At 47.0% G+C, this 13,766-nt stretch overlaps 1 protein-coding gene across 1 annotated transcript in view; it reads left to right on the forward strand.

Annotated features, from left to right (window-relative positions):
• Positions 1 to 13,517, forward strand: part of LOC143167568 (uncharacterized) — a 53,993-nt gene extending 40,476 nt beyond the window's left edge. Inside the window, exon 5 of the mRNA XM_076353151.1 lies at positions 13,365 to 13,517. Coding sequence (XP_076209266.1) covers positions 13,365 to 13,517 — 153 coding nt within the window. The remainder of the gene's footprint in view (positions 1 to 13,364) is intronic.
• Positions 13,518 to 13,766: the final 249 nt, after the last annotated feature.

A 13,766-nucleotide genomic window follows, 5' to 3' on the forward strand; every position in this document is an offset into this window, starting at 1 on the left:
CTGCACCCCAGCCCAAGCCCCGCAGCCATCCTTGGCATCTTTCCTCTGGTACACAGACTGACTTGCTGACATGTGAACAACTCCTTTAAAAGAACAGATACCCTCCGTTTCAAAGAGCAAAGTCCCTCGGGCAGCTGGGGAAAACTGGCAAAGGACACAGACTGAATTTGTTTTTGCTTTGCATTCCCTGTGGTTCTTCACACGAAGAAGCCAGTGGCATGAGATGGTACTTGGGGACCAGAAGTTGGTGCCTTTGCATGTTAGAAACCATTTCCGTTAGCAAGCCTTACAAGCACTGTCTCTGTTTCTGTATTTGTGATCCCCACAGTGCTATTTTTCTGCCTTTCCCAATACTTTCTCTTCTTCCCTATTCAGTCTGCCGATGGGCCCAGCCTCTTAGCTGGCTCTCTTCAAAGGAGGGCATTATGTTATGCCATCACTTGTCATACTGTTCTTTTCTCTAGCAAATTTCCATTATGATTGGAAAAAAGTCTGGCAGCCTTCACCTCTGCTCTTTGATGACCTTTGGTTGGTTATCGAGCTATTACTCATAATTTAATTGTCTTCACTTGCTCTATCTAAGTAAAAAGATGGACAGATACATAGACATAAGGATGAAGAGGGGGGAACAATTTGTGGTGATTACTGGCCCAAGTTGAGTTGGAAGGGGTGGGAAATTGCATCGAGCTGCACCAATTTACACCTTCCAAGATACTGACTTGCTCTGACAGTGAAGCATTTCTCACTACCAGAACTCAATCTATTGTCTGCTTGGGTTTAGTGTGCAGTTAAAGGAAAAATCACAAGATGCATTAAAGCAAAAGTTACAGATTGATGTTTCAGATTCTAAGAGTCAAAAAAGTGAACTTGAGCATATGTAACTTCAGAGACAAACTTAATCTTCCCCTCTTGCTGAGAAGATTCGCATAGCAACAGTGAATGCGGCTTTCTTCAATTTGCTTTATCCTGTGTGTATTTAAGATAACCCTTTTTTTCACAAATTTCATTTAGCTACTCATACTACAAACACAAGGACAGATGGTCACCAGATCAAACTTAATCAGCATTCTGTATGCTGGATTTTGAGCTTAGAAATTCATCTGGTTCTAGTAAAACATAGTCTGAAACCTGCCCGATGTTTAACTCAACCACAGAGTTGTATTACATTTCTAAGCCTCCCCATCCTCACAAGAGATTGAGAAGAGAACCATCGGGCATTTTTAAAAAGGGGTTGATTAGGAGTTTAATTATCAGAGATCAAAATCTGCTCTGTTACTGGTGTCTCGCTGGAGAACAGCATTTTTAACGTAGGACTGCAGCCCAGTCTTACCCATTTGTTTCTTCTTGAAGTTCACCACAGGGCTAAATCCAGCCCTGGAGTAAGAAGATGCAGTTTTGTTTACAGCCCCTTACACCACGCTGAATTCAAGGTCTAGACTTTGTCGGTGCACCCTCAGTCAAGACAATTTGAACTATTTTCCCATGGCTTCTTCTCATTCCTCTTCCCATCGGGCCCTTCCCTTTTCTGCCTCTCATTGCTGTTAGTTGTTAGCCTAGCAGGGCTGAACTCCGCACGAGCACCTGCATCCCACAGAGTGGGCATTACATAGACAGGACAAGCAACCAGCTCCCCCAGGGCCGAGGACCACAGAGGAGGGCTTTCAGGCTCTGTCAGCCTTTTAGGCTTCTACACGCCCATGAGCACACAGGTATCCAGGTGCATCAAAAGCCATAGCAAAGCCTCCTTTTTCTTAAGTGAAGACAAGGTTTCACCCTGTCCTTAAATCCTCTGTCCTTCAAGCTGGTGTGGTGATCTTTTTGCCCTCTTCAAAAACACTCAGCTATTTTATCCCTCATGCCACAGTCCGTTAGCGATGTGTATACCACTGCATCAAACTTTGCTGCCTTTATTTGCATAACTGTGGCATGGGGCTGGCTGGCTAGAAACCAAAAACCACTCCAAATGGCACAGAGGCGACAGCCATCTATGTCTTTTTCACATTTGGTTTCATTGTTTTAGGATCAAATCCAACCACTGCAACCTAACTCTAGACTTTTCAAGGCTCAGAGCTTTCCATATAGCACGGTCTGTGGTTTCACTGTGGAGAAGCAAACCTGGAAAAAAACTTGTTGGACTGGATCAGAAGTATTTTAGTTAGTGCAGCAGGAGCTGCCAGTGGTGAAAATAGCACTCCCGGAGCATGAATGAACGGAGTGGTGTTTCATTCTGTGCACGTTAGACAATTTAATCCTAACTTGGCATTATGGTTGCACTGGGCAGTTTGCTCTTGAGATGTATTTCCATTGCCACGTAATAAATATAAATGCTCTTTATGAGATACTCATGGATGGAAGGCATCTAGTGGTTGCTAAAGGTTATTCTGATGATGTATATTCAAAGCCCTCCTGTTTGGCATTAATTAGCACAATGTACTATTTTGCAATTTCCCAGCACAGACACATCCAGATTCCTGCTAGGAATTGGAAGTGGCATCACCCGCCACCCACCCCTCCACCCAAACCAAACAGCACTGAGACAATCCCTCCCTCACATGAAGCTTGTGTATCCCCCACAACCCCATGGCAGGGGGCATGCAGGGGCTTGGAGGATGCAGGAATTTTTTGCATTACAAAAGCAAGCCATTTCTAACAGGCCCGAGGCTGGGATCTTCATGAAGGTCTCCCCCATGGGTCCTAAATGCCCGGTGCCATTAGCTGGGGGCAATCAGAAGCTCTTGATTTGGCATGTGGGCTGGTGTATTTCTGATGTCCAGGTTGAGGATTGCTGGTTGCAGGAAGTTGATGCCCACAAGAGCTCAAACCGCTAAGGGACTGATGGGAGATTGTGACCCACACGCTGATTTGAACTCTTCGTGTCACAGCACTGGGAGGAACTGGTGTAAACCATACCCTTATGTTTCCCATTTCTCTGGGCTTGGTTGCTCCAAACCTACTACAGCTGCTTCCTAATGCAATACTAAGGAAAATGCATAGGAGGTTACTATGGGGGCTGGATTCTGCCCTTGCTAAAGCCCAAGAGAGAAGGGGATATTTGCACTTTTTCTGCCTATTTTATCCCTGTTAGGTGTCTGAAAAGCATTTGCTACCAGCCCCAAGCTGCAGAGATAATTAAATACTGTACCAACCAAACTGCCAAAAGATGAAAACTTGCGTGTTTCAGTGATATTGCATGGAACATTACTTAACATAGGTAAGCAGATCCTGTAATTAGGAAAGTACCAACTTGCACTCATATCCTCCTTCTGCTTAGGCATCCCACCACGGGTAGGTTGCCCTGCTGTTCGTGGCTTCTGAGTTCCTTGCACTGGGCTGAGAGTGCTTTTTCCACTGACTTTGGTGCACCACTATTTTGTGTCCTCAACACAAAGGCTCTTTTTTGCTTCTTTCTTATTCGTGGTTATATCTTGCCTCATATAAGGACCATTGGCCTCTGAGCTCTAATGCTGGAGCTGTTTCTTCTGCGTTAATCTCACACAACAGCCATCCTCCCGAGCAGGCTAATATGGTGTGAAGTAGGTCCAATGAATAGTTGGGACAGCATGAAGCACTGATGGGGCACGGTTACAGTCCTGCAGCTGTAACCCATTGCACCCACCATGGGGGACAGCCACCGTCGGAGCCTGCCTCCAGCGTCACCATCCTCACGGCATCGAAGCTCCACTGCAACTCAGCCTTTCCCAGCACCATGGTTTCTGCGCGCTCTGCCCAGTAACAGGCACGCTTGTATGCACCAGTTAATTTTCTTTTTTACACCTCCAGTCTCCGTCCAGATAAATTTATTTATTTTTTTAACTCAGAAATACATTTGTTGCAAGTCAGATGCCAACAGCTCCCCGTGCCAAGAAGATGCAGTGCTCCTTCTGCTTGCTCCGTTTTCCTGTGAACTTCATCAGTTTTTGCTTGTTTCTCTGTGACCTTTGGAGCCCATTCAAAGTCATCTGCCTTTTGCTTTGATTTAATTTCAGTCCCATGCATGTTGCCAGCCGATTTGTTGCCTGTTTTTACACATCGCCAGCAAATCACCACCTCTCATATTGTTTAGACAGTCATCAAATCCAGGCTTGCCAGCTCTTTTTGTTAATGGGCTAGGAGGGATTGTTACATCTAGCTGATGTGACCAGAAAGGGACCAGAAAGCTGCTTAATTCCACCTAACAAATCTTTAAAGCCTAATGTGGGACTTCTGTGGCCTCTGTTGTGGACCCAAGGTCCGCCTGTATGTCTGCTGTACCTCATCTTTCCGCTGGTTAGCAGGGCACTTCAGCTACCGCAAGCACTGGCTCCACTGTGCTGGAAATGTATCCCTCAAGTTGTTGCGCCAGAGATTTGGCTTGTGCTGGTTCTGGGATGGTGACAGTTTTTATTGTAGAGCCGGGTGGGACCTCCTGGGTCCTCTCCTACAGCTGGTCAGATCTTGCCCTGCAAACATCCGTGCCCTTAACAGCACAGGCAAGTCCAGCCCCTGAAGGAAGTGGGGCAGTTTATAGGCTTAGCCATGTGCAGGATGAGGGCCTTATTTTGCTGTCCTGCATTCAAGCCTTGCAGTATAAAGACTGGCACAGGGTTGTGGGCCACGTGTGGCAGAGAAGCTCCCTCGAAGAGGGCTAAGCTGCACTGGGCACCCAAGAGCCCAGGGTGCCTCTCACCCTGCCAATCCACTGCCACAAAACTGCTCGCAACCTATGTGTTTGTTAGCAACAGCGGGGCGGTGGGCTCCAACCCTGCCTTGTTCTGCATGGCTCAGCCCCCGCAGGGCCGCACAGCCAAATACCGGGGGAACTTTAATGTTCCTCCAGGTCATCAGAGCAGCCAAACAGGCTGCGGAGGTCGGGGATTAGTCCTGGCTTAACTTCGATAAGCTCTCTTGAGCGCTATCTGAATCTCAGTTGCACCATGTCTGCAGTTACGTATCTGATCCAGATTGAAGCTCATTTGCTTGCACAGCCTTGCGACAGAGAGCTCAGTTCAAGCTCAGTAACTTAACGTTCACCGAGGTTTTGCATTTTGCACTGAGACCTATGCTGCTACCATCACCCACAATGCCAAGTCAGCCCACACATCCTCCTGCCACCCATGGAGTCATGCGCTCCGAAGCAAAGCCTGGTAATACCACATCTGGGAGGGTTACAAACCCCAGAGAGGACAGCTGCTTACACATCCCAGGGACCCCGGCGCAACCAGCCTGCACCGTTTACAGCGTGTTGCAGGCACATCTCAGACTTCGCATGAAAGGCTAAGGAAAAAGGCACCACCAGAGCCCTGGGGCTAGAAGGCAGCCTGGGACAGGCCCATCTCTTGTTGTTCCAGTGCCCACGTGTGGCCAAGCCCCGAATCTTTTCCTCTTTTGCTTAATTGCATCCAAGTGCAGGGCAAACTTTGCAAAGAAAGCAAGTGTCCTCTGCTGGCTGCAAGCAAAAAATGCATGTGGTGATACCCTGGCTAGGGACAGCATTGGAGCAGGGATGTGTTCTGTGGAGTTTCTGACCTGACTTTGCTTTAAAGGTGGACGATAAACCAACCATGAAATGGAGCTACAAGCTGGCTGCTTGCAGCATGGACAAAGGAAGGGGGTCAGGGTCTCTGTGCCTTCGGGCTGCGGGTGCAGGGCAGGGTGCAGCCCTTCTCCCTCACAGCCCCATTGCTGGCGGGGAAACCCTAAGTGGGTGCCCCGGTGCAGCCCAGGTAAGGCCTGAGATGGTGGAGGCTGGAAAGGGGGCAGCTGCACAAGAGGGGCAGGATTTCGGAGGTGCCCAAGGAACAGGAGCAGAGGAACTCTTCACCACCACGAAGCACATTTTGGGCAGTGCCTGAAGAAAGGACGTAAGAGCAGGGGCCAGAATCCAGCATGTGTTTGTTCTCTGTGTTTCTGAAATAATCCCTCGGAGATCAACAGGGTTTCACATCTTTCCCCATCTGTTCTTAATCTGTTTGCTTGACAGATGCCAAACCACCATACCCCGTATGGAAAAACACAAAAGAAAATACAAAGTGTCGTATCTCCTCTAGTTTTATTCAGAAACATTCCCCGGAGCCTGGCTCTGCTCATGCCCCAGGCATGTGTAGAGGCCCAGGGAGGAACCTGCACCCGGGACAGATCTGCTGTCAGCAGGGTTTTCACAGCAAGGCCCAGAGAAGGGGTGGCCAGGGCACAGACTGTATCTGATGGAGCAGCTTTGTGTTTATGCAAACCCGATGACTCAGGTTGGTGATTATCTGCTGCTGGCATCCCTCTGCTGCCAAGAAGCCTCTACCAACATCGCAGTCCTGTTGTTCCAGGCGCTGCAGACTTGTCCAGCCAGAGACAGTCCCAGCCAGGCAGGAGGTGGGCAGAGAGAGGGGAACTGCCTTGCTAAAGGTCACAGAGCAGATAGGGCCAGAAGGAAAACCAGTACCCTCAACCCCCCAAAGGCTCTAGTCAATTGGTCAAGCAGCCTCTCATCCCAGTGTTATCTCAGAGTTCATCCCTGCAAAATCTGTTGAGGATGTGAGCAGCAGCACTTTAATGGTACCCATGAATACTTTATTTAAGGCTGAGACTCAGTGACTACAGCACTGTCATTATCAGTGCCTGGACCGAAACATCTCTGATAATAAATAATACAGGATAACTCCCAACATCTAAAATTATCCTGTCCTAAACTGTTCCCATCCTCATCCTATCGATCAGAAGGTCTGAGTGTTTGCAACAGTTCATACAGTAAATGGACTTTAACTTTCTTCTTTCCAAATACTGAAACTGGCTCTTTTCAGGACACTACCATGTAATTTACAGCTTTATCACCAACTCCTTAATAGTTGCCATGTTCTTTGGAGTCCTTTGAAAGTGAACACAATAAAAAGATACGAGCCGAGACTGACCACAAGTTTCACGTCTGCAGATTCCTATGTGCCTTTTTTGGTCTTTTCAGCAAGCTAATGGAACCAACTCTGTATCTTCAAGGCAAGATGATGAAGTTTTAGAGTTCCCCTGACTGGTAACAACAAAGAATTGATACAGCTTTACAGGAGCCAAATGCCAGCGCATCTCTACATCTCAGCTTTACCATTAGCCTCAGGTAAAAGAGGGAAAGGAGAGATTTCCTCTTTGCATATCATTTGCTTAATCAATCTGAAACACGATCCTGCCAGCCTGAAAACAGGTTTGAAACAGTGACAGTTACACACCTGTGCAATTTGTCCATTACCCCAAGAATGGGGTATTTATATAAGGTTTGGATGAGCAAAAAGGAAGGCTGGGAAAAGATTCAGCAGCTCTGATAGGAGAGGGAAAATGGCACTGCCTTGGGCTGTTAACATCACAGCATGCCCTGCTCTGTTCAGACACTGCTTCACACCAGTGCAAGCCTATGTTAATTCAATAAATGAAAACATTCTGTGCCTCCCCAGTTTGGCAAAGGTAGGATTTGGGGTGAAGGAGATCTCCTTTGCTTATTCTGCATGTTTTGCCAGTATCCCCCAACTCCCTGAGACGTCAAGAGAAAGATCAACGGAGTGAAACCTAACCTCAGAGAGAAACACAGTATTTTTTAAAATGTCCTCACAGCGGCAATCATAATAAAAATACAAACCTGAGGTTTGTAAAAATCTAGCAATAAAACCACAGACATCTTTACAACTCCCAGATACACAGTGCTCCCCGGCAGCAAGCACAAAAACCCTCCCTGATGCAAGAAGCAAAACTGTAACTGGGGAATAGGCCTAATTGTTTTACAGCCTGCAAAAAAAAAGGCCACACATGACACCAATTCACAGGTCATTACCAGTCACCATCAGGGAAGATATAACAAAATCCCTTCATTTTTCCTCACCTAGAGACCATGGAGCAGCTGAGTGGTGTGGAGGTGGAATGCTACACTTACAGGCAAGCGCGTGGTTTAGGTTCATAAAGCAAGCTCAGATCTTTGTGCTGTTTCCTGGTCATGTAAAGCCCTTTTCTTTGCAAGCCAGATTATAGGCATCTGTACTTCCCTAGCTAACAGTAAGCGTGTTCTGTTCCACGGGAATAGAGATCATCTCTCTTAAAACATGAGGCAGGCCCTCGGGCAATGTAGCTCAGCTTCCCACTGTGCTCTGGCAGGTTAGTTAGTATTTCCATGCCTTGAATCTCCCATTGGCAAAAGGAATCCTGTATTTCTCCCACTCTTTGTCCAACAAGGTTTAAAGCTCTTCACGTGGGCACTGCTTATTATGAGGAGGCAATGGAGGACTGTGGCAGCAGAGGGCTAGTTGTGTGCAAGGTGATCAGACTCACCTGAGTATTGAGCAGGATTATAAAGCACAGAGCACGGTTGGTGGAGGACTTTCTGGACCCCCGGCAATCATTTAGCCTAGTACTTCCTTATGTGCTTGACTTTACTCTTAGGTACAGCCAGGATTTTGACTTGCCCACCCGTTTGCCTGTATTGCTGGGGGAGGCAGGCATCAGCCTGCTGAGATGATGGTACTGATTCAGCTATTGACAACTGCAGTGACTTGTCTTTTCCTCTGTCTGCCATGGAAATGAACCCATGTGGTAGCAATGATGGGAAATTACTCAGAGGGGAAAAAAAAAAAAATTCACTGTAGGCCAGGCTAGAAAGTCCAGAGTAAACACAGCCTCAGCCTAGTACCGTACGACTGTCAAGTCACATTGCAGTAGGTTTCTCGATGCTGATAATTTAACGATTCTTTGGCCCAAGGGTACATGTCCCACTGTGAATCTGCTTCTCCAAAGCCACTTTATCGCTGACCTGAAAGGCAGCAATCGTGGCTTGTTTGTAAATGTATGTCAATAGCTACAGCACATCTAGCCGGTCTGACAAAACGGACAAGGTCTGTATGTGTGTTTTGCTCCCTGAACATAGAGGTCAGTGGCCTTTTTCCTGATGATCTCTGATAGAATATGGTAGGCAGAGCCTGGGCATACATATATAAAGCTGTCAGTGATTACTTGTATACTTACACTAGATTTTTATTTTATTTTTTTGTAAAAGCCTTAAAAAAACAAAAGAAAATTCAGGTGTCAGGTCTTCTTTTGCACTAGAAAAAAATGTTTGTTCTTCTTATTTCTAGGCTATTCACAACTTGTCCGTTGTCTTTTGTGAACTGATTGTCTAAGTTTAGCTGCCTAGTTGAAGAGGTTTTTGAAAGCTGTTCTGGGCCTTAATCACACTCTTTCTGATTGTAATGGGAACCCTTACTCCTCAGGTTCCTGGGAAAGGCCCATGATATAATTGAAAGGTGGGAACTGCTTTTGCCCTTATTAGGATATGTACAATCACAGAATTCTGGCTAACATCCACCTCATGAATTAATGCTGAAAAATAATGGATTTTCTAAGAGTCTGGTTGGTAAAGTGGAGATAAGGGAGCTGATTGAGTAAGGAGCTGACGTCTTCTCCCAGCCAGCAATTGTAGCGATGTTCTACATTCAGGGAGTAGGTCAATTCACTTGCACATTTAATGGATGAGATAAGGGCAGCTTGCACTAAATTAGCTTTCTGGGCAATGTATGATATCAGGGATGCAAAATCCTTCTGGCTGCCTGCTGCTGCGGGGAGCTGCCTGCATGCGCTTCCAGAGCAAGGCCTGGCAGATCTATTTGCAGATGATGCTCTCTTGTACTAAAAACAAATGTTGATGCTCCTGAGCATCCCGCTATAAAGCAAATGACTGCTAAGGCAACGCGGCCAATGTGCCGCCTTTGGAAGATGGCTGACCACGCTCTGCTCAGCAGAGTTTCATTAGTGGTAAGCCATGCTGCAGCGGAGTTACAAGAAGGATCTCTGTGTTGTGCCTCCTTCCATGCGCAGAGAAGCATGTGCAGCTCACGGCAGCCTGCTCCCACCTTCTGCTCCTCCAGCCCCATATGTCAGGCCAGATTAGGCTTCTCCTGGATCCTGACCCGCTTTCTCCAGTTCTGCTCCTCAATAGATGTCTGAGCCTCAGTTTCAGCACTTGTCATCAGATGTTACTTGTTCTGCAGCAGGAGGCTTCCTCTTGCACCAGGAACCCCGCTGGCCTAAGTGTTGTGCAAACAAAGGAAAAACAATAACTAAAAACAGTCTCTGCCTTAAGGAGCTGACAGCATCTCCCTTATTTCTTCCAGCTTCTGTAAATAAATCCTTGGTAATGTCACTGTTCTTCAGAGGACAATCAAAGGAACTGTCGTCACTCCCTGACACTGGTGGTTCCTGCCATTCACTAAGCTTTCCCCTCCCTCTCCCATGCAGGGAGAAGTTTGTTAAAAATTAGATCTCATCTGATGACTGCTAATTACTTAGAAGCTGTTGGTAAGATGCAGTGAAGGGACCAAAGACAGCGCTCAAGAACAGCCCTGCGGGCGGAATGCTGGCTTGGCCAGTGTCACTGAGCAGAATTAGGCCCTGGGTATTTTAACTGATGCTTCTTCAATAGGATGTCTGATAGCAAAGATACTAAATAAGGATTAGTATGGAAATGTCTCTATATACACACATGCTTATGTACATTTGGTTCTGATTTTTAAAATCTTCCCTTTTGGAACGGGGAGGGATCTCATCACCCTTCAGATTTTAACATTTTGGTTGAATTTCATCCTGGCTCTTGTTCCCTACTCTGCCCCATGCTCTGGGAAAGGCTCTGCCTGACAACCTTCCCCTTGTGCTACCCCCAGCGCACTGCTGTGGAGCGCAGAGGACTCACGCGACAACCTGCGGGCTGTCTGCTTGCAAGGAGAGACAGCCACTCCAGCACTGTCTCCTTCCCGACGGGGTGAATGTGAAGCTAATCCCAGATTCTCATCTCAGCCACGCTGATCTAATTAATAGTAACTCTTTTGGCTTTATAGGGTGGAGGGTGTCTGGATTTAGATCTGCATTACCGGAAACAAAACCTGGCCAGCTGTGCATGTTGATATTACAGATGCACAGCAAAGAGAAACAACATCCGTGTGCAGCGACACAGGAGAGGTGATGAACCTTTTCTGCTTCCAGCTCTGCAGCCTGCTGCTGTCTCCTGTCCCTGTAATCTGTGCTCTTTAAAAGAAAAAAAGCAAGCAAAGGAAAATAAGGAGAGAGGCGCACCTTAAAAGCCAAGAGCCAGCAAGCGTGGGAAGATGCACTGCCTCTAATGTCCTGGAAAATCTCTGTCCCTGCTCCTAGTAGAGCCTGGAGAGCAAACCCAAGACTAGAGAAAGCACGGGGTAGGAGGCAGATCACCTGAGACAAAACACAGGACAGGATCAGCCTTGCCCTAACCTCTCCCTACTACCTTCCTGCACTCATCTCCCGTTAACTAATTAGCATGGGCTTTTTAAAGTACGCATGGCTCCTCCACCAAGTACACACCAATTTCCACTCATCCTCTTGCCTGGTCCCTCTCTCTGTCCCCAGACAGCACGGTAGGGAGGAGCAGAGCCCAGAGCTGGCGCTGGCAGGCAGGTGCTGCTCCTGCTGCTCTCGGCGCTGCTGGGAGCCCTCCTTCCTCCACGGGTGTTACACTGTCTGCCCAGGCTTTGCAGCCACTTGATTTATTTCCATATATAAACTGTGGAGATGCTTCGCGCAAGCGATGTGGCACATTTCCAACGCAGCCAGGCCAGCCCGTGGAGGGCATGCGGGGCTACGTGGCAGGGGATCAGAGCAATTCTTCAGCTGGTCCTGAGACAGACTGGCCAACCTGCGACTCTCCGCGTAGCAACAAGGTCCTGGCAATCCGTACAGATGATTGCGTCCCGTCAAATCCAGGCAAATCCACCTGTGCAAGGGAGTTCCCTGCTCTGCAGAGCTTGACCATATGGCTGAAGAATAAGCCATGAAGGGACAGAGGTCTTTGAACCGAAGTCCAGGACTTGGAGGTCCTCAGATCTGGAGTGTGCTTGCTGGATTTTCTGCCTGATCCTGTCAAATCACGGGAGTCAAGAAATCTGGATTTTTATCTCAGTTTCCCCATGGATTTTCTGTCTGACCCTGGGGTGGTTGCTTAGAGCCAGTCTTTGAAAGGATGCCTGCAGTTTTCATAGAAAATTGTAACTGCGGGAAGCACTGATAATTGCACTAGAGGTACAACCCACAGGCCACGTAGGGCCTTAAGGGCTGCTGCACGTCGTATCATAGCTTTTTGTGATCTCTGATTTTGATGGAGCATAAGCAGTGTGAGATTTTACTGTAAGACGCTCATATCTCAGAGCCCTGCATTTGCACTTTGATGGATTGGGGATTTGAATTTCTGAGGAAAAACCCCTTGGCCATCTCCAAAGTTCAGGGGTTGTGATTGGGGCCAGAGCTTCCTGCAGCCCAACTCTCTGCAAAGAGGAGTCACTGAGCTATAATTAACTGTATTACACAGCACCCTCCTTTTCAGGATTTTTAAAGAGCTTTGCAGATATTAATGACACAGAATTACCATGCTCGCAGCACCCTGCAAGACAAAGCTATTCCCATTTTGAACATGAAGAAACTGGAGCAGCTCAGTGGGCCGTTCACCTGGCGAGGGGCAGCAGATGCTGCTGCTGAAACAGCAGCCTTTTAAAGGCTGACAAATTGCGGTGACATTTGCAGGCTGAAACTTCACAGAACTGAAAACTCCCGAGAAACCAGGGGGACATGGAAAAAATGCTTAGGGACTATTTCAATTTTTTTTTTTCTGAATGAATGCATTTTCATCCCTTTGCTTCCAACATGTTTTCCTTACGTGGGTTACAGGGGTCTATTTCTGCTGTATAAATGTCAGATCTTAAGGCCAGTTAATAAAAAGCACTTTATTTCCAACAACACAGCTGGGGGGGGTTCCTTCATCTGTGTTAGGTTATTAGGGATCCATATTGAATTTAACATCCTTCCGTCTTTCCTGCCAGGATGATTCAAATGGCAAATGTATTTCTTTTTTTGGCACAGGTCCTAACTGAATCAGCTTCTCAGACTAGTTCATCACCTAACGGGATCCCAAATTAAGAGTCCACATTTTATATAAAGAGCTGGATGGATCTAAGATAAAATGTGAAGGAAAAGCATGAACAGGAGAGGGCTTGTTCTCTGGGTCTATGTCTGCCTGACATTGCAAACCAGTATCTGAGTTCAGTCTTGCTTTGCGCAGCTGCTGCACAGAGATGTCCCGAAGGAGGGATTCACAGGGCCTCGGGAGCCACCGGCTGCTGCGTCCTAGGCTGGGGAGGTGCCCTGGGGACACTGCTCACACCCACCCCACACTGGTGGGACACAGCAACCTGCTCCTTCCCGCTGCAGGGCCTTTCTCCATCACTGCTAGTACATTTAAATCTCTCCCGTACCAGTCTTTTCACTTCTAAATGCCCATTTAAAACTGTTCTTCTTTGGTTTTAGCTTTGACTAAGAACTAATAAGCTTGCTTAAAAATATTTCCCCTCTAGGTAATGTTGCGCTTCATTTTCCCTGGCTTCAGGAGCCGCAAGGTGCAAAGTACATGTGGATCCGTTCTCCATTTCCTCACACGCAACAGAATCACACTGAAGGTACGTAGATCCACCAGCTTGCAGCTTGATGTTGAGTTTTATATTGGTTAAGGCCTGAAATAGTTATCTGTGTTTGGTATAATACTTCTTTTCCCTTAAAAAATTATTACCTCTAACTTTTAGAAACTTGAATCAGGTTTTTGTGTTGGCTGCTTTAATTCCGTCTCTTACTTCCTTATAAGGGACTTCAAAATTATTTTCTTTCCATTACAAACACAGAAAAGGCACTGTGTGCACATCTGCATGCAAGATAAATCTCACTAGGCTTTTCCTACGCATGCCACTCACAGGGGCAATGTC

The sequence above is a fragment of the Aptenodytes patagonicus genome, chromosome 15, assembly GCF_965638725.1.
Source record: "Aptenodytes patagonicus chromosome 15, bAptPat1.pri.cur, whole genome shotgun sequence".
Classification (NCBI taxonomy): Eukaryota; Metazoa; Chordata; class Aves; order Sphenisciformes; family Spheniscidae; genus Aptenodytes; species Aptenodytes patagonicus.